The sequence below is a fragment of the Lepus europaeus genome, chromosome 9 (genome assembly GCF_033115175.1).
Source record: "Lepus europaeus isolate LE1 chromosome 9, mLepTim1.pri, whole genome shotgun sequence".
In the NCBI taxonomy this organism is placed as follows: Eukaryota; Metazoa; Chordata; class Mammalia; order Lagomorpha; family Leporidae; genus Lepus; species Lepus europaeus.
The window spans coordinates 27,523,578-27,546,821 of record NC_084835.1 but is presented as its reverse complement, the minus strand read 5'-3'; the positions used below and the strand labels follow the sequence as shown (position 1 = coordinate 27,546,821).

Here is a 23,244-nt window from a genome sequence, read left to right as displayed (position 1 = left end):
CACTCCTCCCCCTTCCCGGCCTTCTCAAGGGACCAGGGATCCCAAGAGCGCTTAGTGAGGCCATCCAGGGGCCACTCCTGCACATTTCCCTCCGCCTCTGAACTCAGCAGTCCCACGAGTGGCAGAGGCCACCTCACAGAGCACAGTGCAAGGTGCCCCCTCTGCGCTGCGGCCCTGCAGCCCGCCTTATCCAACAGTGTCCTCTGACCAGGGCTGATCTCAGTGGCAGCAGGAGGCTGGCCATGCTGGGGAGCGCAGGCAATGTTTGGTGCTGCCAGGGAACCACAGCAGCGGCCAGGGCAGCTGTTGGCACAGCTGCTTATGTGGGTATGGGCCTGAATGCATGGCTCTGGGTTTCTGATAAGGGGTGTATTTAGATTTTCTTCAGGATATAGCTTGAAATTGAACTGTTTCCCACATAAGTCCATTCCTACTTGTAAGATTCGAGTGCCCCCAAATCTCTGTGTACCAGGAGCTTATTTTTAACTTCAGTCTCCAAGCTGCCATGACCAGCTTTAGTGTGTTCCTGGGCACAGCAGCCAGAGAGACTTAAGACCAAGAAGCCTGGAAAAAAAATCAATCAATTATGAGAATTTCTGAACAGTTTAAAATTAAAAACATCATTCGGGGAAAAGTCTGTCTCCCAGTCTAAGAATATTCATGCTGAATCACATTTTCTGAGTTGGTTCAGCAGCTTCTTTTTAAGGTACAGTTCACACGGAATAGAAGCTTGGGGAAAGACAGGAAGAAAACGGCAAGGCCAAGTTTCAAGGACGTCAAGCAACTCCAGTCCAGGCACCTTGCAGACACAGCACACGGGCACATGCATTTCACACAATGGCTGCGCCCAGGACAGCCATCAGAGATCTGGGGACAGAGTCCCCCCAGAGAGAAAGGCCAGTCTCAGTAGGTTACCGTGATCTTTAGCCCTGCGTCGGCGGAAGCAGCAAAACCTCCTTCTCTTCTTGTCCTCTCTTAACAGGTCGGCCACTGTGACCCCTTCAGGTTGAACACAGGCAATTTCATTACTGTACAGTAGAGGGCAGCAAGAGCACCGCAAACAAGAGGCCCCGGCAGGCGGGAGGGCGAGACGCAGCCTCGCTTCCAGGGCTTCGGGCCTCGGAGAGCGAACCTGAACCTTTCTGCTCAGGCCGGCTTAGGGTTCGCGGCCTGAGCACCACAGGGGCAGTGCACCTGCCACAGCCTCTACACACCACACCGGTCTAAGAACCTACTCAAAGGTCTCCCACGTTTGGCCTCCCATCCAAGAAGGGTGAGAGAAAGGGCAGAGTTGGGAGTCCTGGTTACTGACCAGCTGGCATGATTCCAGATGGTACCGCTCTCTGAGGTGGGACAGGGGAGTGAAAAAGATGGGCTGTGACAGCTCAGGTCTCATCCCAGCCCTGCCACTTACTGGTTAGACAATCTGAGAAGAGGTGACCCCATTTTCCTAAGCCCTAATTCTGTAAGTTATGAGCAGCTGCACCTGTACTCCATGAGGTCGGTGTAAGAGGTAAAGAAGGCAGCAGGGCCGGCGCCGTGGCTCAACAAGCTAATCCTCCGCCTTGCGGCGCCGGCACACCGGGTTCTAGTCCCGGTCGGGGCACCGATCCTGTCCCGGTTGCCCCTCTTCCAGGCCAGCTCTCTGCTGTGGCCAGGGAGTGCAGAGAAGGATGGCCCAAGTGTTTGGGCTCTGCACCCCATGGGAGACCAGGAGAAGCACCTGGCTCCTGCCATCGGAACAGCGCGGTGCACCGGCCGCAGTGAGCTACCGCGGCGGCCATTAGAGGGTGAACCAACGGCAAAAGGAAGACCTTTCTCTCTGTCTCTCTCTCTCTCACTGTCCACTCTGCCTGTCAAAAAAAAAAAAAAAAAAAAAAAAGGCAGCAGAAGCCACACACTCGGCTTCGGCCAAGTACAGTTAACCACCCCATCCTCAGCTCTCCGGAGACTGCTGGGTCACAGGAAAAACTAGCCCAGGATGTCTGAGCCCTTGTCTGTGTGCTTCCAGGATCACTGCATGAGGGCTGCTTTTTGGAGCAGAGGCCACAGGCTCCAGGCAGGGGCTGGGAGGGCAGTGTGGGCTGCAGGCGGGATGCTGGAGCTGGCAAGGGCCGAGGGCTCGGGCACACGGTGTTGGAGTGCATAGCACACTCCTCAAATGGGCATCCCAGGGTAGGCTTTTGGTGCATCAGTTAAGTCACTGGTTGGAAATATCCACATCCCACATCACAGTGCCTGGGTCCAAGTCTCCTTATTCCAGCTTCCTGCTAACGAGCGTCCTGGTAGGCACCAGGGGATGGTCAGGTACCTGGGTTCCTGCCACCCACGTGGAGATCCAGATGAAATTCCCATTTCCCAGTTTCAGCCTGGCCCGTCCCTGGTCCTCCCCCAGCTGCTCCGGGCATTCTGAGGAGTGAACCAGTGGACGAAGACTTCTGTCTCCCTGCCTTTCAAGTAATGAAAAATAGTTTTTTAAAAATAATTTCATTAAAATGGGAACTCTCTCTGACCTGGCAAACCATCATCTCCCAACCTGTCGCAGAAGAATGGGCAGACATGGGAGAGTGCACTTGTGGGGGCTCACGGTGGTTAACAAGCAGAACTGGGGTTCAGAGCCCAGCTTTGACAATGGACAGTCCCATAGCCTCTGTGCTGGAGCCTCCTCGTCACTCACATCCCCGCCTCCCAGGGTTGTGTGAGCAGTAAAGAATCCATGCACCCGCAACCCTTCCAGCAGTGTCTGACACCGGGAGGCACCCGACAAATGCTGGTGAGCATTGATTGATTGATTGGCAACACACGGCCAACACTGCGCTTGGTGCCAGCCACTCGGTGGTGAGCAGAGACTCCCCCTGCACCCGCCCTGTGCAGTTCCCAGTCCCGTGGTACAGATCTATCTGATTATCACACAAGTGAGGGCACAATCGTGACTCTGACGACTGCCATAAAGGGCGGGGCTGCAGGGAGCACGGGCCGGCAGGGGCGTTTTCACCCACGGCTTGCTTTCCAAACATGGATAGTGGCACACAGCTCAGTGAGAGAGGTCTGCACTGGGCATCTCATGCTGGGGACCCCAGCAAAACCACACACTCCCATAGGCAGGGAGTGGGGTCTCAAAGACGGGCCCTAAGCTGCCAGGTCTGGCTCCCTCTAAGGAGAAAATAGAGGTTTTATTATTATTATTTTTTTTTTTTGGTATATATTTTTACGTTATGGATTTCTTTACAGTGAGTCAGTGTTACTTTTATCACTAAAATATGTTCAAAACTACTGGACACAAACACCCATGCCCTCGCCAATCTGGCTGCAGCTTAGGTTCCTCTACCTCCCTACGGCAGGGCCGCCATCGATCCAGCCACTTCCCGCTGGCTCTTCAGTGGCTTACGGTGAGGCGACGCTGCCTTTATCAGCGAGTACCCCCGTGCAGCTGACCTGCCTGGGCCAGTCGGCCTGGCCCTCAAGCGGCGTCCCTGGGGAGGCCCGCCCCCCACATGCATATCTGTGCAGGCCGCTCTGCTTTACAGCTTTTAATCGAGTAGGTTCAATTCTGAACTTGTGCCCTGAGGTAATTTCATTGTGACGAAAGCAATTTCATAAACCAGATTTTTAAAACCCAGTCATTTGTAACGGTACTGGCAAAGAGCCACGCTCTACGCTTGCACACAGCTCTGCCACCTCTGAGGCCAACGTCGCAGGTACAGGCGTCCGCACAGCACCTGCCAAGGGGGCAACTTCGTGCACAGAGCCCCGGGTGGGGGGCAGGGGCGGGGCCGCAGGGGAAGCAGCAGGTGCCAAGGTCCTCCCGGTGGGACAGCCTGTGTTTCATGCATCCCCTCCCCCTTTCTTTGGCCATCAAGTATCCCCTCTTAGAGGGATTATTGATCATTCACAGTTCCCACATCGCAACTGCCCCGCTTTTCTGGCCAGAGTTTTAGAGTGCGCTCCCTTTAAAACGGTTTCATTATTTTTAATGCTATTTTTTAAAGGCTAACCACTGACAATGAGGAGAGTTTAAAATAGAATTTTAGGCTCCCAGATTTTAATGGGCCTAGAAAAACTCCATTGTTAACTCAGAAGCAGCTGCATACATCTAAAAAATCACTTTGAGATTTGGCAGGGTTTCTTAAGAAACTTGAGGCTCAGCAAAAAGTTCAATAAATTATCCTGGAAAATCCCCCCAAATGCTCACGAACTAACCTCCAAGAGAATTCAGCCCACTCCGTGCATCGGGGAGCAGCAGCTCTGTAACAGCGGATTTACTGGAGTGACACCGGAAACAGCCTGTGACAGCACACAGTGAGGGCTGCCTAGCACCGTCATGAGTCGATGGCTCAGCTAAGGACAGGCTGCCTGGCCTCTGCTCCCGAGCGAATGCCTGCGACACTAAGATATTCAGCCACTGACTGCATTCGGGACTCAGGGTTCCCAACATTAGCCTGCTGTCAGAACCTCCATGGAGCTTTAAAACAAAGAACAGGGGAAGGGGGTGGCACTGGGCAGAGGTTAACACACCACTCAGGCTGTCTTCATGCCACGTCACAGTGCCTAGGTTCGAGTCCCAGCTCCACACCCAAGCCCAGCTTCCTACTAACATACACCCATAGAGGTGGCAGGTGATGGCTCAACTATGTGGGTCCCAGCCACACATGGGGGAGACCCCAGTTGAGCTTCTCAGCTCTGGCCATGGCAGGCATTTGGGGCATGCACTACCAGACGTGTGATCTCCATTTCTCTGCCTTTCAGATACATAAATTTTTAAAAGATCGTACTGCCTTTTTTTTTAAAAAAAGAGATTTAGTTACTTATTTGAAAGTCAGAGTTACAGAGAGAAAGAGACAAAGAGATCTTCCATCTGCTGATTCACTCCCCAGAGAACCACAATGGCCAGGGCTGGGCCAGGCCAAAGCCAGGAGCTTCTTCAGGGTCTCCCACATGAGTGGCAGGAGCCCAAGCACCTGGGTTGTCCTCTGCTGCTTTTCCCAGGCCACGAGCAGGGAAACACGAGTGGAAGTGGAGCAGCTGGGACTTGAACCAGCGTCCATATGGGACGCTGGTGTCGCAGGTGGCGGCTTTATCTGCTAGGGCACAACGGCAGCCCCTAAAATAAATTATTAAAGAACAAGCCACCCCTGGCTTCCACCCCAGAACTAACCAGTGCCTCAGGAGTAGAAGCGCTTAGGCCCCCAGGTGACTGTAACGGACAGCCAGAGCTGGGTACCACAGACGCAGCAGGTGGCATTTAGCCAATGACAGGGACAGGGGACGTGAGTGTGTCCTCAAGTGCTTGATTTGATGCCTGCTCTCTGACAGAGACGCAGCAAGCTAGAAATGGACCCGAAGGCTCAGAAGGCGGCGCTACCTTATCTCCAGAGCGAACGAGTCCACGGCTTTGTTTTCCCTGAACGCTGGCGAAGCTTCAAGTTTCTGCACAGAAAAGCACAGGGCAACAGTCCCCAAAGGGGACCCCCGCCTGAGGCCGCGTGGCCATCGGGCAGAGACTCCAGAACACTGCGCCTCCCACACGATTGTCACCAGAGTCCGATGACAGCGGCAGAGCTGACTGCTCCCTGCCACGGGCACACGTAATCCCCGCACCAGCCCCGTGGCTGGGGATCTTTATCCCCTTCATGCAGACAAGGCCAAGTGGGGCTCAGACTTGTTGGGCAGCTTGCCTAATACTGCAGTCCAAATTCCCAGTCACAAAACTCAAGTGCAGCCAATTCCAGAAACAGGGGCATCAAAGTCCCCTGGGGGCCAAGTCCTTACCTCTTGTGAGCTCAGGGACACCTGCTGTAGTGAATAGCTCTGAGACACCCCCCACCACCACCACCTACCACCAACCATGGCTTCTGTGGGCTGAGGCTTAGCCCTCAGTAAGGGCTGCTACTCAAACTGTCACTTAATTCCTGAGCGTTGGGGTGCGGCGGTATAGCCTGTGTGCTGGATCTCACACACCCAGGGAGGATTCTGACACCGGCAACACCCCTGCTCCTACCGCCTGCTGGTGGGGTCCGGGGACCCAGCACGTGCGTGTGGTCAGCCCTTGAAACCTTCCCCAGTGGTTTCCACTGGCGGCAAGGATGGATGGCCCCAGCCAACTCCAGCAGGGCTGCCAAGGGCTGCCCTCAGCGAGGTTCCCCTTTTCCTTGTCAGGTGAGAGCTGGGGCTCTCTGCTGAAGTCAGTTCCATCTCAACACGGTTCTCCCAGCCTAGGATTTATGTCTCTATTTAAAGCCCTAATCATCGAGGCTCTGGAAATCTGATGACTCAAGAAGCGCCGTAAGCCTCGCTCCACAGGAAACCCCAGCACCTGGTAAAATGAGCCGGATAAAGAACACGGGCGCACAGAACTGTTTGCTGTTCTGGCTCAAACATTAAGCCAGTTCATCATTTTGGGTCACGTGTCAGTGTGCACAGCAGAAACCATCATGCTGATGTCCCAAAGATTCAGGGCAGGTTCTTTGCAGACCATGGCAAGATACAGGACAGGGGGAGCCCTCAGGACCACCAGAAGACACTGCCCATGTCCAGTGAAAATCCCTGTCTCAGTCACAGGCCACGGAAACAACTCCACCGCAGTGGCCACTGGCAGCACTCGAGTGGGAATCTCTGGGCTTTTCTAGAAGCAGGACAATGAAGAGACACAAAAGCCACAGCCCAGCAAGAGGGCCACACTCAGCTCCCTAGGGTACACAACTGGGAAAAGTGGCTACACTGTTTCTGGTTTACAAAGAACACACTATGTACTGGGCTCAGAGGGGTGAAGCAGATGGCCCGAGGGGCTCCAAAGGTCAGTATCTGATCTGGCTGCACATGGAAAGCCAAAGAGCTGGGTAAGCGCCCGCACGCTGCACCTGGACAGCTTGTCCTCGGCAATACTGCGGGTGCAGGAGCCCCACAAGGGCCATGGGCATTCAGGTCGGCCCCATCGCCCGAGGGGAGCTGTACGCAAGTTGTGCCCATGCCCTTCTTACATCTCGTTACCTGGAGACACATCGCTAAGACGGAACTGAAACGGATGTGCATTGATACAAACTCTGACCTCATGTCTGACACACGCCATCAGTTCTAGAACACGTCCCATATTATGCCAATCTTCAGGTGCTGAAACCCTGGTCCGTTCTTGAGCAGGGTGGGATCTGCACTCTGCCAGCCCCCAGGAGCTCACAGGCTTGGGTCAGCGGTAAGCACCCTCCATAGCAGGAAGCCTTCCCTCCAGCAGTCCCAGGCCTGGGGACACACGGAGGCCATCTCAGCCGAAGGTGCCTTCCACTGACGACCCCCAGCCTGGGCTTCCAGAGGCCCCTCCTGCGGCAGCGCACATTGATGTTCGCACCCTGTGTGCTTGGCCCAAGCGCCTCCTCCCTGAGCCTGGCCCCTTCCCACCTCCAGCCCCTCCTCCTGCCATCCCCTTGGGAGACACTGGTTCTCCACGCTCAACAGTCACCCCCTCACATCCCTCCATCCTGCAAATGCACCCCCAGCCCTGTCCCACATCTTCCGCCCAGGCGTTGCACACAGCTGCCTCCCTGCACACCCTGCATGGAGTCCACAGCAGGCCTGCGCCTCCCCAAAAGGAGCCAATCACAGCACGCCAGGCCGTCGTCCGGCATCTTCTACAAGGTGGGGTTAACTTGGTTTCCCAGGCCTCTCAACAGACACATGCCCTCAAGGTAAGTGTCTGGTCCTACTACCAGCTACTCGAGATTTGAAACAGATCACAAGCGTCTCAGTTGAATGCACCACTGGCTCTCAACTTCCACTTGCACCTGGGGTGCACAGGCCCAAGAGAAGGCTGCCAGCACCTCTACAGGAAAAGTCTAAGGCAAAAGCCACATCAGGGTGGACAGAGGCCATTAGCGCACCTGGGACAGGTGCAGGTGGAAGGGAGCAGGTGGCTGGGTCGAGGCTGTGCCACCCGCAGCCTGGGCCGGAGCCCCTGTTGCTGGGGTCTGCTCAGCTGGGAGCAGAGGGGGCAGCACCTACTGTTTCGTTTGCCTTCCTCTCCTCCTTCCTCCTCGTTCTCGGGATCGATGTCTTCAGCCTGAGTGATCCAGTCGAGGTAGCCCTTAAGGTCCTCCTCCAGCTGCTGCTTCTCTCGAAGTTTCTGGAAATCTCCCCGTGCTTTCGCCTTCTCCCTTTCCTTGGAGAATTCTCTGAGGGAGGCCAAGAGCACAGGCACATGTCAGCGCATCCCCAGGCACCCACGTCAGGCGCCGTCTGCCCTGAGGCACACAGTCTGGCGGCAGGACACACGGCGCCAAGGACAGCCACGGCAGCACAGCGACGGAAGCCACGCACGTGGACAGGACAGAGCAGTGTCTTCCTAAGCAAGACCACAGGTGCAGAGGTGCAGAGGCCACAGCAACACACATGCATCGTTTCTTAGGGAATGAGCTCCCTTCGGGAAAACAGTGACACCCCGGAGCCCACACCACAATCCCCTTGTGCTGCTGTGGCAAGCCCTGGGCATTCCCACCGGGGGCCCCAACTCAGGGGAGGCCCGCAGACACCCAGCATCGAAGGGGCTCACGTGAGCCAAGCTATGCTCACAGAGAGCACCAAGCTAAACGCTTGGCTTTGTCAAGGGCCCGGAGTAGGCAGCGGCTCCCTTCCTGGTGCCCACGCAAGCCTCCCCTCCCCACCGCCTGTGGGTTCAGGTGGAGCAGTGGATAGGGTCAGCGTAGACCCACTGGCAGCCCAGCCCTCCCCTCCCAGTCAGGAACCTCTTGCCATGATCTCTTCCTTAGACAAGGTGCCATGACTTTTTGCCCATTTATGGGAACACCTGCCCTGGAGTGGCTTTGGCAGACATGAACATGTGCACGCTGTCAGCCGAGTACCTTCCAGGTGGGCAATCCTGTACTGCCACAGCCCTGCAGACCCCGACGCTGGCTCGGGCAAGCTTGCGGGTCAGGTGGACAATTATCTAGTTTTTGTAGACGCTGAACCACCTGCATTTCCAACCGTGAATTGTCACAGGAGCCAAGATGTGCGAGCTGGTGAGTCGGTAAGCACAACTGCGAAGCGGCTAGGAAGGCAGGTGAGGCTCTGGGCAGGACGGCTTCCCTACCAGACCCACAGGTTCCGAGGCAGCAGCCTCGATCTCCCACCACCTTCTTGCCAGTTCAAAGCCTCCACATCTCCTTTTCAGGGGCCTGGCGAACTTGACCCAGGTGACAAACTGGGAAACGACCAGCTCTCATCAAGCTAAGCCTCATCCTCCCTCAACTCCAAGCCATCCAGCAGCAGAACAAACAGGGAGACACCGATACTTTGGGTAAGAAATCAGAAGACGCATCAAGGTAGCACCAACTGTCCACTAGGAGAGAGGATCCCCCTCCTCCATCACCCCACCTTTCAGCTCCCCTGCAGCCCACCCTTGGCTCTGTGGCCCTCTGCCCTCCATCCCTGGGACATAAGGATGGAGGCAGGCAGCTTACAGAGGAGTGGAGGTTACAGGACAGCAGACACGCACGCTCCTCCCCAGCCCCGAAGACGCCCGCAATCCAGGAGCACACACACTCCCATCTCAAACAAGCAAGTACCTGCAGGGCAGTGTCCCATCGCTCACCCAAACCACGCCCCCAGAACGGGTTGGGATTTCCAGACCAACTCAGCTTCCTGAGCTATGGAAGATGTGGGACTCAGCCCTGGTCAAGGCGTGACTCTCCAGTCTGAAAAGGCCACACTCCATGCAGAATCAGATCCCCGGGCGACAGCAGCAGGTCTCCTGGCGTCACGCGGCCGCGGCAGAATGCAGGAGGTAGCCTGGTTGTAGAGTGCAAGTGGCCTTCCAGTCTGCCACTCACCAGATGGCACATCCTCCGTGTGCGCTGGCGCGGGCTCAGCACGCCACGTGCAGCTCGTCACACACAAACACGCCCTTCCGAGTCTGCGCGTCTATGTGCTAGACAGACGCTTTTGAAAAAAACAGATTATGCACTTTTACACTGGAAATGTAAGACCCCTGTCTAATAAGCTGGCTTCTGGATGTTGCAAAGTAGTTATGAAGGCAAAAGTGAAACTTCAACATGACCAAAATTCCTGAGAACAAAAACCCTGGTTCTTTATGTCCTGGTTTAAGGCATATTATCCTAAAACAGTCATTGAAGTCCATACAACAAAGCCCCTCTGAACCGATCTCTGGCACTTCTGAATGGCCTCGGACTCAATGGCACATAAACAGTGATTCGTACAGAAGTGAGATTTACGAGGGGCAGTGGAGGAAGGGGACAGGCAGGTGGCGGCTGCGTGATGGACCCAGATGCCCGCAGGGCCCTTCTACAAGGGTCCGGGCTCCAGGCCCGGCTCTGCCCCTTACCTTGTCTGAACTTTGCAAACAGACAGTGTCTATTGCCTGCTCTACGACTTCATAACATCCGGTGAGAAGATGCTTTGACAAACAGAAAGCGCTACACCAATGTGAAGTTCCGGTGTGAGGGTTTAGTTGTTTCCAGAGAGAAATACAAAAAGGCAAACGGAACCACTTGTTCAGAAACCAGAGAGAACCCAGGACAGCTCTGCACAGGTTCTACGCTGCCGCGATCCCATCAGGATCAGGAAACCCTGGGAAGGACGCACGGATCCCAGGTCTCAGAGGGAGTGCGATGGAGCAGCGAACCCCACACAAACCCTGGGCTGCTGTCCACTCAGTTGAAGGTAACCTGCTTGCACCGCACCCAGCCCTTCATTCAGGATGAAGAAAAAGTGGCTCCACTTTGCGTAAGAGAATGCATTCCAGGCTAAAAAGACCAAGAGACTAGGTAAGGTTCACAACTACGTAAGTTTACATAACAAAGATACTGGTAAAAACAGCAGACTTTTGCAAGTGACCAAAAAAAATTTCCAATAATTACTATACGCTGGGAGCCTACCTCCTCCAGATCCAATTTTTGTTTATGGCGTGCTGATAAAAAATAACAATAAAGATACCTCGGCAGTGCCTGGAGAAAACAGCACATGTTGTAGGCTGCCCTTCCCACACGGAAGAAAGGGAAATAAAGAACATGTGTATTCCCGCAGGGTGCATCTGAAGGTCAGAGGCGAGGACGCACAGGGAGGAACAGGACCCAGGCGGCACTCTGCAGGGCAGCCTCTGCGGACACTGACTCTTGGAAATCCGCTAGTGCTCTTCACATTCAAAATGCCCAAATCTCACCAATGAGAATGGGATAGAGGGAAGAGCCCCCTAAAGAGAAAGTGAGCTGAAACAATCGGATCTGACCATATCACCATGAATACCATTGGGTTTGAATATGACTCGGGCTCTGAGCTCATGCAGACGCTTGAACCCAGAGTCACGAGTAGTGGGACTAAGAGGGTGGAAATCCAATACACTGGTGACGTTTAGAGGGGGCCTAGGTCGCCAGGGCTGTGGGGGGGGGGTGGATTCCTTGTAAGAAGACTGTTACAAAAGCTGTATTTGCATGCCCCCGCCCCCTTTCTGAGTCCTTCCTCCCTCTGCTCACACTCTGCCATTTCCACCAGTTGCCCTCACCACAAGCCGAACCAATGAGGTCATCCAGTCTTGAAGCCGACGCTCAAAACCGTGAGCGAAATAAACCTAGTCTCTTCATAAAGTTAACTCCCCTTAGGTGTTTCACCTAAGTGAAAAGCTGTGGAAAGCTGAGCAGTACAAATACCATCGGCCTCCTCAAAGAGAAAGGCAAAACTAAGTGCAGCCGTTCACAAACACGGGGCTGCGTGCTCTCGGCACGGGCAGGATTGCCGGGGGAGAGCTGCAGATGAAGATGCTGAACTCCTTTTACTCGTTCTTGTTCTTCCCCTCAGTGGTATGGATGAGGCAGTCCTGAAGCTCTTCTCATGCATTACAGGATGTAATTAATGAGCAATGTGTCAGCGGTGTTGGGAGCCAGAGTTCTCACCATGGAGGGCGAGACACAGAAACCTGGGGTTGAAGGCGACTACAAAGCACCCTGCAAGGGTGGACTGGATCTGAACACACAAGTGCGGACTCAGGATTTCCCAAAGTTGTCTCTTTTAAATTCTGACTTCCAATTCTGATGTCCTGTACTTCTTTCTCCTCCCTAAGTCAAAATACCCATGTTGGCAGAGGACGTGACGTTGTACATGGAACATCTCAACACTCTACCAAAAAGCTGTTAGGATCGATAAGCCAGCTCAGTGAAGTTACAGGTTAAAATAAAAACATACAAAAAACTGTCATTTTTTAAAAATGCACTGATGATGAAATTGCCAAAAGAGAAATCAAAAAGAAACCCCCTTCATAAAGGCCACACAAAATTTAATATTTAGGAATAAATTGAACCAAATAAGTGAAAGAACTGTAACAATGAAAATCATAAAACACTACTGAAAGAAATTATCTAGGACACACACACATAAAAATGGAAATTGATTCCCTGCTCATGGATTAGAACAATTAACACAATTAAAATGTCTATACTACCTAAAACAATCTACAGAGTCAACGTAATCCCTTATCAAAATACCAATGACATTTTTTACAGAATTAGAAAAAACAATCCTAAAATTCATATGGAATCACAAAAGACCAAAATTAGCTAAAGCAATCCTGAGCAAAAAACAAACAAACAAGAAATCCTGCTGGAAGCATCATTATGCCTGGCTTCAAAGCATAGTACAAAGCTATGGTAATTAAAACAATATGATACTGGCATAAAAACCAACAGAGATCAGTGGAACAGAACAGAGAGCCCAGAAATTAATCCACACGCATACAGCCAAGTGATTTTTGACAAAAGTGCCCAGACCACACACTAGAGAACAGATAATCTCTTTAATAAATGGAACTAGCAAAACTGGAGGTACATATGCAGAAAATAAAAGTAGATCACTACCTCTCACCATACACAAAAATCAACTCAAGAGGGATCAAAGACCTATATTTAAGACCTGATACTACGAAGCTACTGGAAGAAAATGTACGGGAAAACACTCCAAGACACTGGTAGGTGACAACTTCTTGGATGAGATTTAAAAAGTACAGTAAACAAAAGTACAACTAGACAAATGGGACTGTATCATGCTCAGAAGATGCACATAAAGGAAACAAGGGACAATCAACAGAATGGGAAAATATTTGTGCTACTTGACAAAGGATTAATGTCCAGAATGTATCAGCAACTCAAAAAAACCTCAACAAAAAACAACCAATCCCATCAAGAAATGGGCAAAGGACCTGAACAAATAGTTCTCAAAAGAAGAAATCCAATGGCTAACACAAATTCGTGAATAAACACGCTCAGCATCAATCTATACATGCATGTATCTATACTTAGACAATGGAATATTATTCAGCTATCCAAACAATGGAATTCTACCGGTTCCATCAAAATGGATGCAACCAGAAGACATCATGATGAGTGAAATAAGCTGGACACTGAAACACAAACACCCCGTGTTCTGCTTTACATGTGGGAGCTAAAATTAAACAGATAAAAAACAAACAAAAAAAAATCATTGTATCAGTATTGCTGTAGATACAGTTTTGACAAGTTTTGTTTTACATCTTTGTCAAACAAATGGTTAAGAATATTATAGTTTTAATGATCCATGATGGTTTTTAAAATTTACTGCATATGAGTGAAATTCACAGATCTTCATTTGAATATTGTTTATAGTCCTTGCCTATCTTCCTGCTGAACCACAGTCTGTACTTTTTACTTAATAAACTCTTCATTTAGTGGAACAGTAAGCCTTTGCCTGTAACGTAAATTAGAAATGTTAATTCAAAAGAGGAAGGAAGGAAAGGAGGGAGGGAGATGGGGGAAGAAAAGGGAGGAGGGAGGGAAGAAAGTATCATAATATTATCAGAATTGTATCTGTGAACTACATTAAACCTGTTTTATCTATATTAAAATAAATAACTAGAAAAGTCTAATTTCTGATACGTGATTTTTGAAAAATGCTGATGTAGGAGTATATGTATCAAATTAGGTTTGTGTATGTATGAGAGTACTTCAGAAAGTTCATGGAAACTTCAATGAAAAGAAAAGCTTATTTTGTTGCAAAAAGGTTTTGAAATCCATGCATACAAGGGATGTTCACATTCATGGAACATGTGCATTATGAACAAAGTATACATGATGGGGACATGCCACAAGGGCCTAAGAGCTAGAGAAGCATCTCCTGGCTGGTCAAATCCAAGATCTGAGCATCAAAATGACAACAGGCAGCAGTAAATTATAAAATGTTTTTTAAAATTCAGCCTATACATCTTATGGATGCATTGCAAATGAGACAAAATGTTAACAATAGCTGAATTGGGGCAAAGGGTGCATGGATTATTCACTGTGCTATTATTCTTGCAGCTGTTCTGTATATTTGAAATTATTTCCAAATAGGAAAAAAATTCAAGTGCTTGGGAAATTGTATCCGCACGAACCAAACACAAATGCATTTTGGCTCCCCAGACGGCAACCTGCTTGCAGGAGCGGACAACCCTGCACATTTCCTTACGTATTGTTTCCCTGTCGCTGGCTCCAGGAAGAGTGGGTGCAAACAAACTCACAGGACGAAGCAAGGCCCACTCCTTCCCAGGGCAGGGTGCACCCCTCCAGAAGGTAAAGACCGCGCTGACCAAGCTGGATGTGCTGTGTGCCGTGGCCTCCACTGCCAGCCGCCCGCTTGTCTTATCCTAACAGGCCTCATGTCGAGGATTTTCTGCCTCTATGTCATCGGAAAGCTTTCCCTTTTACCCCCTTTTAAAGGACCAATTGCTCAGTAAGGAATCTTCCTGACAGTCCAACAGGGCAGCTACCAAGGTACTTGATGGGCCACTCTGTGCACACTTGCCTCCCCCCACCATCCCCTGGGATTCTGGCTTTAATCACCCTCCTTAGAGATGACACCCTGTTCTTCCTGGGACAACTCTCAGTGCCTCCACCTGCCGAGCCTCCATCCACAGAATCCTGTCCCCCTGAACAGCCTTCTCTCGGCTTTGAACTAGAAAGTTCACCTTCCCAAGTCCAGCTCACAGCTCATGGTTTTGGTGGCGCAGTCCCTGGCTACTCATGCCAATGTGTGCTGCACGCCTCTCGGTCACCAGGGCGCTGTAGTCACCAACCGCCCGCCGAGACACAGACACCACAGTGTCTCCTACCTTCCGTGTCCTCCTCAACGTTGTGGATCAACTGCTCAGCCCCACTCCTCACTGCAGAGTGCCTAGTCGGGGAGGGGGGAGGGTGCTGCTGCTTCCCTGTCAGATGGAAATTGAGGCCCAGACAGGCTGAGCACAGGAGCCCACGTAGCCTGGCTCCACCCTTGCTGGCACCTCACAGACACAGGCAGACGGGGAGGGGCTGGGAACGAGGACTGAACACAGGTACAGACGGTCTGGGAGAGGCCTTCAACACAAAACGAAGGAACGTGGGCTGCTTCCTTGCTGACAGCAGGGAATCGAGAGAAGTTTGGTAGGAGAGAGGCACTGTCGACTTTGAGGGACAGATGCCGTGTGTCAGGGGAGACAAAAATAAGGGGAGAAGGGTGGCGAAGGTGGAAGGCGTTCAGCACCCTCTGGACGGTGTGTCAGACTTAACATCAATAAAAACATAGTCAAAGATAACAGAGTTATCATCAAGTTCCCCCCACTTTCTCACACTTCTATTTGGAAAAATCCCCATGAAGCTCTCCACCACTGAACCCCAGCCAAACTCACCCCATGGTCACTGTCAACTCTGCCCTTTTCACTGGCACACCAGTGTCACCTCAGCCCCTATGGGCTATCGTCTCAGGGCCAGGAGATGCCCCGCCACCCTGTGAACATCCCCTGTGCTCAGCAGGGACTGACAGGGTCCTCCAAGCATCTTCACTTCCACTCACATCCTCGGCGTCCGCTAGGCAGGTGCAGCCATTCACAAAGCCAGCTCTGAGGCCCCGCAAGGCAAGGTCACTGGTTCTATGCCAGGGGTCCGGCCAACGGTGTAAGTGGGGGCGAACCAGGCTCCAAGCGGAGCCTCCTTTCCACGAGCCTGCCTCATCCCCCTGCCCAGAGGCAGGCTCACGAGTGGACACCCATCTCTTGGCACTGGGGAGGCACAGGTGGGACAGAAAGCTTCGCTCAGCATAACACCACGGTCTAGTTTTCTTCCAGAGTCCAAGCCAGAAACAGGGACAGGAGACGGTGGCTGTCCTGCTCATCTCCCCACCTGCTGGAAGCACCCCTGCAGGGACAGACGCCCCGGTAACGGTTCCCCTGCACCTGCATACACACACCATGCCCTGCAGAGCAGCCCCTTCCCCCAGGCCTGACATTCCCCAGGGTCTCATAAGCCCGACATGGCAAGCCCAGGAAGCCCTAGCTTAGCCAGCACCACCGTGGGGAGCGCCCAGAGCCTGCAGTGAGCCCTGCACCCGAACGGCAGTACAGACCCAATGTGACGGCCCCAAGTGCACAAGGATGACACACAGTGTGCACAGCAAAGTGTGATTTCTCAAATGCCCCATGAAATACATCGGGCACTGGATCATCGTGATTTACAGACAGGGTTGATTTCCGGGACTGTGACGCTATTTGTTTTAAACAGACTCACATAAATAAAGCTTGGACAGAGTGAACACTTGGGTATCCGCACGCATACACTGTCCCCCGCCCCATCCCCCGTCACCCCAGCAAGGACCACCAGCATCAATGGGACTCAGAAACCCACCAATAGAGCAGCCCTCACAGAGACATGGAAAAGGGGCAAGCTGCAGAAGCAGCTGCCTCTGGTCACTGGAGGCTTGCCTTCCTTATGTCTAAATATTTCCCCAATGCAGACTGAAAGGAGGTGAAACAGAATGAAAAAGTGTATTTTCATGGTCAATTTTTTGGAAACCACATAGATTCAGTTTCTGTTTCAGGAGACTAGACATTTTGCAAAAATAAAAAAAAATAAAGTCTTATTTCACAATAAAAAACAATTCTTAATTGGTGGCTCTCGTGTAGTTCACAGTTCATCAAAATCACATTTTCCCCAGTTTTCTCTCAACCAGGAGAACTCAGAAATGGCTGAAGGATGCTTTCTCTGCCCCAGACAAGTAGGCCAGGACAGGAGAGGGAACATGGACAGCACCCTGACCAGCAAGTCAAAATGTCTACGGAGGGGAAGCAAGCCAATCAGTGACAGCCTGGGTGGCCGCGTGAGGTGTGGGCCACTGAGGGGAGGGTGGGAGCCTCCCGAGGGTCAAAGGCACAAGAGGAAGCTGCAGGACAACCTCACGCATAAACTCGTGGAAGACAGTGAGGACACAGAGGCGTGCCGTCATCAACCCATCGCTATCCTGGGAATCCCTCCTGGTGCAGACCCCACCGTGACCCTCTGCGTGCCGGGATCCAGTGCCTCCTGCCTCCTTTCTCTTAGCTCAAGGTTGGGGGTGTCGTGTGGGACCTTCTCCGGGCGATGCTCTCCCTCTTCCCCGTCCTTGATGCTTCCACTGGCAGGAGAGCTGCCGCAGGGCTTTAAATAGAACACGGTTCGTATCTTTTTGGAAGATGCACCGTTTGCAGAGTAGGAGTTTCCTAGCTTGTAATGGCTGGGTTGAGCTGACTGCCATCAACACAACCCAGGGATTAGCAGTGCAGCCGTCTGCACAGGCCACGCCTTGGCCACCATGCACACGTGCCCCCCGGGCAAGGGCAGCAGCTGTCAGGCCTTCCTGGCTCTCTCTTGGCTCCTTTCTGACCCCTTCCTCCTTGAATTACACTCCCACCATCCTAACGCTCACTCTCTGGCCCCAGGGCAGGGCACCCTCTTTCAGCTGGAGGCTGCTGTGGGGGCTGCCCTGTCCGCACCTGTACCACCCCTCCAGATGCCATCATGCACACTGACATCCCTCTAACTGTCCCCACAGTCCCCTGGGTTAGCAGAGTCCTGCTTCTGCAGAATTCACTCCTCTGCTTTGCAACTGGTTCTTTAACATTCTCTGTCACACACCAGCCTGTAAGCTCTGTGGAGATGGGGTGGCGTCTGTCTCATCTTTCTATTCTGCCTCTTTACTACAAGCCCTGGCTGTCAGATTGGCCAAATAAGTGAAGAAATCCTTTTCTAAGCACAGGATTTACATTGACGACGCTCAGATCTAAGACCTGAATGCCTGGACTCTGCACTGGATGTATTAGGCCACAAGTGTCCACCTAACTTTCCATCCCCTGAAACTATACCATTAGTGCCAATAAGAAAAACTGACCAATGGAGCAAGAACCCTGCAAAAAGTCTAACACATACATATGCCCAAAAATAAATTAACCTGGGCATCTTAAAGGGAAATATTCTTTCCCGGTTCGCTCTCTCCTTGTTGAAGGACAGAGGAACAGCTCTCTCTGTGAAAGGTTCGTTTCCATGGTTACCAGAGACATTCCAATACTTCTAAACAGAAAATTTCTCGCTAGGATGAGAATCCAGGCAGGTTGCATGCTGAAAGTTAACAAACTTTGTTTCAATCTTATTTATTTTTTTCTGGAAAACACGGAAGTAGTCTTCAAAAACATGGGCTGTCTTTTCTGACCTCACTTTCTCGGAACTCTGTGCATCAATCAAATGATCCAGACCAGGTTCACGGCGTATTTCTGCATCAGGCTTCAGACATCGCTACTGAGGAAGGGACATAAGAAACACACCTTGCTAGATTTGTCAGATTCGGGTTTTCAAAGTGAAGAAGCAAAATGTGTACCTGAAGTCTGACTCGGGAGGGTGGCAGAACCATTAAAGATAAGCATGTGTGAAGGCACCAGGGACCCCAGGATGTACCCTACTTACACGCTAACATGGTGTGCTGTGGACAGCTAGACTGCCTGGGCTGCATGTGCTGCTTGGGGAGCCCCTGGGGTGCAGGAGGTTCCTTCTGCAATACAGCAAAGTGGCCCCCAAGGACAGGGCTGGAATTGAGCTCCTCTGCTCTGTTCTCACGGGTCACATCCAAGACAAACAGCCAGGGGAGCTACATGGAGAGGGGTCAGTATTCCTCCCCCCCCCCCACACTAAAGGACATGCTGAGTGGGCAGGGCCTTCTCTGAGCTTTCTGACAGCTGGGGGAAGGCAAGGGCACACCACAGGGATGGCTTGGTCCAGAGAGCCCTGCCCTCCAATCACAGGACCCAGAGGACCACTTGACCTGGGATCGGACTTGTGAAACCTGTGTCTCTGAAGCCTCCCGTAGCACACTGCTCCGCACTGCTTGGAACAAACTCCCGAACCAGCCTGAAGAACAGAGCAACTCGCGATGCTGCAGTCCAGTGTGGGGAAATTAGGCACAAGTGGCAATTCAAAGATGGCGCCCAAAGGAAGTAAGGTGGGCAGTACCCAAAGTCGTTTACCACCAAAGCTGATTGGCCACATAGCATCAGGGGAGGTGACAACTGATGACGAGTGTACAGACATATAGCTGGTCCTGTAAAAAGTCGCCCTGTAAAATGACCTTTTAAGTAATTGGTTGGTTCTTAAGCCTTGCCCCAGTCATCATGTGGTCTTGTGCCAATAAACCGAGTTCTTGCTTGCTTGACTTGACTCCCCGCTGCGCCTGTCTCCAGGATCGGGAGGCTGGGGAACAGGCGAGCAGCGCACTTACCTTTCTTCGGACCCAGTCCATCCTCGTTCGGGTGGACTAAGACCCTGCAGTCCAGCAGGGGGTCTGCATGGATGGGACCTGCCCCAGACACAGAGGGCATGTCCCACTGACAAAGAAAGGCAATGTGAGCTCTGGAGACAGACCTAGGTCTCACTCCTAGCTTAGCTACTGCTGGCTGTGTAACCCTGAGAAAACTGGTAAACCTCTCTGAGCCTGGATCTCCTGCTGTGTAAAACTGAGGCAAAGAACACTCACTTCATGATGGCAACAGAGAAGATGAATGACATATACTAAACAAAGCACCTAGCCCAGTGCCTAGCAGCTACCTTCTTGCCTCCACGCTAAAACAACCATAAGCAATAAAGACAAACTCTCTCGCCCCATCCATAGCCCAGACTTGACCATCAAGTCCACAGATCTCTCCCTGTAATGGCGGTGGACTGGCCTCAACCACCACCCACATCTACACCTTCCTTTGCACCTCTACCTCTGCACCCCAGCCCAGACGCCATCGTTGCACCACTGTGGTCACCAGCCCCCAGGATCTCACACCACACCCGTCACCCTGGGAAGCACAGCTTGACCTTCCAAGTGCAGCTTGCGACCAGCCCCTTGCTTCCAACACTTTGACAGCTTAAAGGAAACACCTGCCTCACTCAGCGGATGCTCCCAGTCTTGCACTGTGCCCTCCCCTGCCGCTCGAGTCACCCTTGCTGGCTCTGACCGCGGGGGCGCCAGGCCTCACCGTCCTCAGCACTTGTTGGCAGCGGCAACGTGCCCTCCTTTATCTGTCATTCCTATAAATCATGTCCGCCCTGCAATGCCCAGCCAGAGCCTGGCTTCCTCAGGGGAGCCCTCCCTAACTGCCAACCTTCCACTGCACTCCAAGGGCATGCTGGTAGGGACACATTTGATGCTAACACACACTTGACTCACAGCTGAAGAGGGAGCGGGTGCAGCTGCCAGAACCCACACAGGGCCCCGGAATTCCCTGCCTTGCCTCTGTGAGCCAGCTGACAAGTGACAGCTGATGATTCAAGGACGGGTGGGCCTTTGGGGACAGCGTCCCTGTGGGCACGTGGGGTGGCATCACCCAGAATTGGAATCCTTCTGATGCCAAAGGCTGCAAAGTCGCAGATGCTCGGGGGCCCCAAAGGTGTCAGCAGACAGCTTAAACCGAGATTCATTTTTCAGCAGACTTTCAAAATGAAGGACTTTGGAGCGATTAATGCTTTATCCCTGAATCCAAACCTAACTCTCATGTGACAGTCAGACTTAAAGAATCTAGGCTAATGCTCCAAGTGCTTCTCCCGGTCTCAGAAAGATACGGGGCCCCAGAGAGAAGCGCTAGCAAGTGAGTGTTCAGACCGCAAGTAAGAAGGCTTTGCCAACTCTCAGAAACCAACTTTTAGGAGGAGACCACAGTGGGGCTCACGCACAACACCCCGCACGATCAGAAAGCTCTGTTTGCAAAGTCCCTTCCCAACTATCTCACTCTGAAGCTCAGGCCAGCTCTGTGACAGCCAACACACAGCACACAGGGTTGGCCGATTCTAGGGACGAGCCACACTTCACTTCTCACTCTGTGCTCTTCCCAATACAACCACAGCAACTATCATTCCCCTGGGCCAATCGAGCTCCTGCAGACCAGGGTGAGCCCCAGACCCCAGCCCAAACACTGCCTTAGCTCAGCCGCAAAGACACTGAGACGGCACAGCTGAGTAACCGACACCCAGGCTGTGTCTTTGAGATTTTGAAAGAAGCGGGGGACAGTCCTCAGACCACAGCTGTGGGACCACAGCACCCAGCCCAAGGGAGCCAAGGTCTCTGCAGCAAGGAATCAGGCTGCCCCTGGTGCTCCCACCCGCCGGCACCCCCGGGATTGCTGCTCTCCACTACAAGCTCTCCTGTACCCTCAGCCTCCTCCAGGGGATCCCGGGTCCTCCTCACTTCCTGTCCCTTGCCTGCTTTCATACCCCACCCACCACAGGCCTCCACGCTGCCCCATTTGTCTTCACACCCAGGTCAACACTGCCTCATCTTGCTGTAAAACCAAACACAAAATCCAGTTCTCGGAGGACAGTGCCGGCGGGTCACGTGACCTTCCTCCTCCCTCCATGCCGTCTCTGCCTGACCTTCAGACCTGAAGACTTCCAGTCCGCCTCCCAGCCTTAAGCCCACCATCACGGGGGACTGCAACAGCCCTTGCCCACCCTGGCCAGCCTCTGGTTTTTCAGTTTCTCGACATAAGCTATTTCCGTGGCCGTCTCCTGTGCTTCTTCAACCACCTCACCCTACGTTTTTATTACCTCCACCCCAACTTCAAGTCTTCAAATTCTCCCATGAATTCAAGCTTTCTGACCATATCCCAGTGGATCAATTGTAACCAGCTTTCAAATCCATGGACATCCTAGTCTTTCACTTATTGAGGTCTTTAATTTCCTTCAGCAAATTTTTCTGTAGGTCTTTTATCAGATTTATTCTTAGGATCTTCAGTTTCAATTTTTTATGCCTTCCACATCTCTACTTAACATTTTGAACACGTGGAAGATAGCTACGAGGACTGTTCTTTGGTCCTTTTCTGATTTTAACATCTCTTTGAGTTCAGGTTGTTTTCAATTGATCAGTTAAGTTCGCTCATTAATGGGTCATTAATTGCTTCTTTGCATGCCCAGTAACCTTGCTTGGAGGCTAGACATAAACGTTCCCTTGTTTGGCACTAGATTTCCTTGTTTTCCTACAAATCTCTTTGTGCTTTGTTCTGGCACACAGCTAAGTTACATGGAAGAGACCATTCAATCCTTTTGGGTCTTGCGTTCGTGGTTGGTTAGGTCAGTCTGGGACATCACTCAGGCTGGACCTAATTATCCCCCACTGCTGAGGCAAAACCTTTCTGAGTGCCCTATCCAACCGCCTACCAAAGAGCAATGCCCTCACTCTGGCTGGAAAACCAGCAACCCTGTCTGCTGGCAATGGGAAACGCTCCTGCTCCCTGAGTGCTGAACACCGCCCTACCCTGTCAGGGGATTTTGGCCCCAGCCTCACGTAGTTTCCTTGCGCACATGTGCTGAGACCTCTTCCTCCCAGCAACCCTCTCTCCGGGGTTCTGTCTCTGCAAATGCTTCTCTGCGGCCACGTCCTGCACGCTTCAGCCACCTCGCTCCCTGCAGACTCTCAGCTGCATCTCTCACCTCAGGGAGTCCCCAGGGCGCTGCCCACAGGGCTCCCTCCTCCCTCCACGGTCCAGGAACGCTCTCAAGCCAATAAGCGAGGGCCACCATGGAGCTCTTTCCATTCGTTGGTTTGTTTCGGAAATCTTCAGTTGCCTGAAGCCCAGTGTCCTGAAAATTGTCTCATATTGTCCAGTTTGGGTTTGGCTCCAGGCTCAGGTGGGAGGGTAAAGCCAGTCCTGTTACTCCATCTTGAACAGAAGCACAGATCTCCTAACTCTCTGAACGGTTATCTTAAAATCAACTTTGAGATTCGAGTCACACAAAATGAAACGTACGCAATTTAAGTGTATGCTTTCGCTGAAGCTGACACTCCGGTAAGTAACACTCCAATCATAGAATGATGCATTTGCAACACTGCCCTGAACACTGTCTCACTTCCCCACCCAGCTAGCATCAGCTCCTACCCCACAAAACCAACGATCTGATTTCTGTCACTACGGGTTTGTTTGTTTCAGAG

General features: G+C 52.1%; 1 protein-coding gene across 5 annotated transcripts in view; it reads right to left on the bottom strand.

The window, feature by feature from the left end:
* The window catches only part of CACNA1D (calcium voltage-gated channel subunit alpha1 D), a 505,293-nt gene that overhangs the window by 97,491 nt on the left and 384,558 nt on the right, over positions 1-23,244 (bottom strand). For all 5 annotated transcript variants that reach the window (XM_062201090.1, XM_062201094.1, XM_062201096.1 and 2 more), the window contains exon 9: positions 7,990-8,159. In XM_062201090.1, coding sequence (XP_062057074.1) covers positions 7,990-8,159 — 170 coding nt within the window. The remainder of the gene's footprint in view (positions 1-7,989; positions 8,160-23,244) is intronic.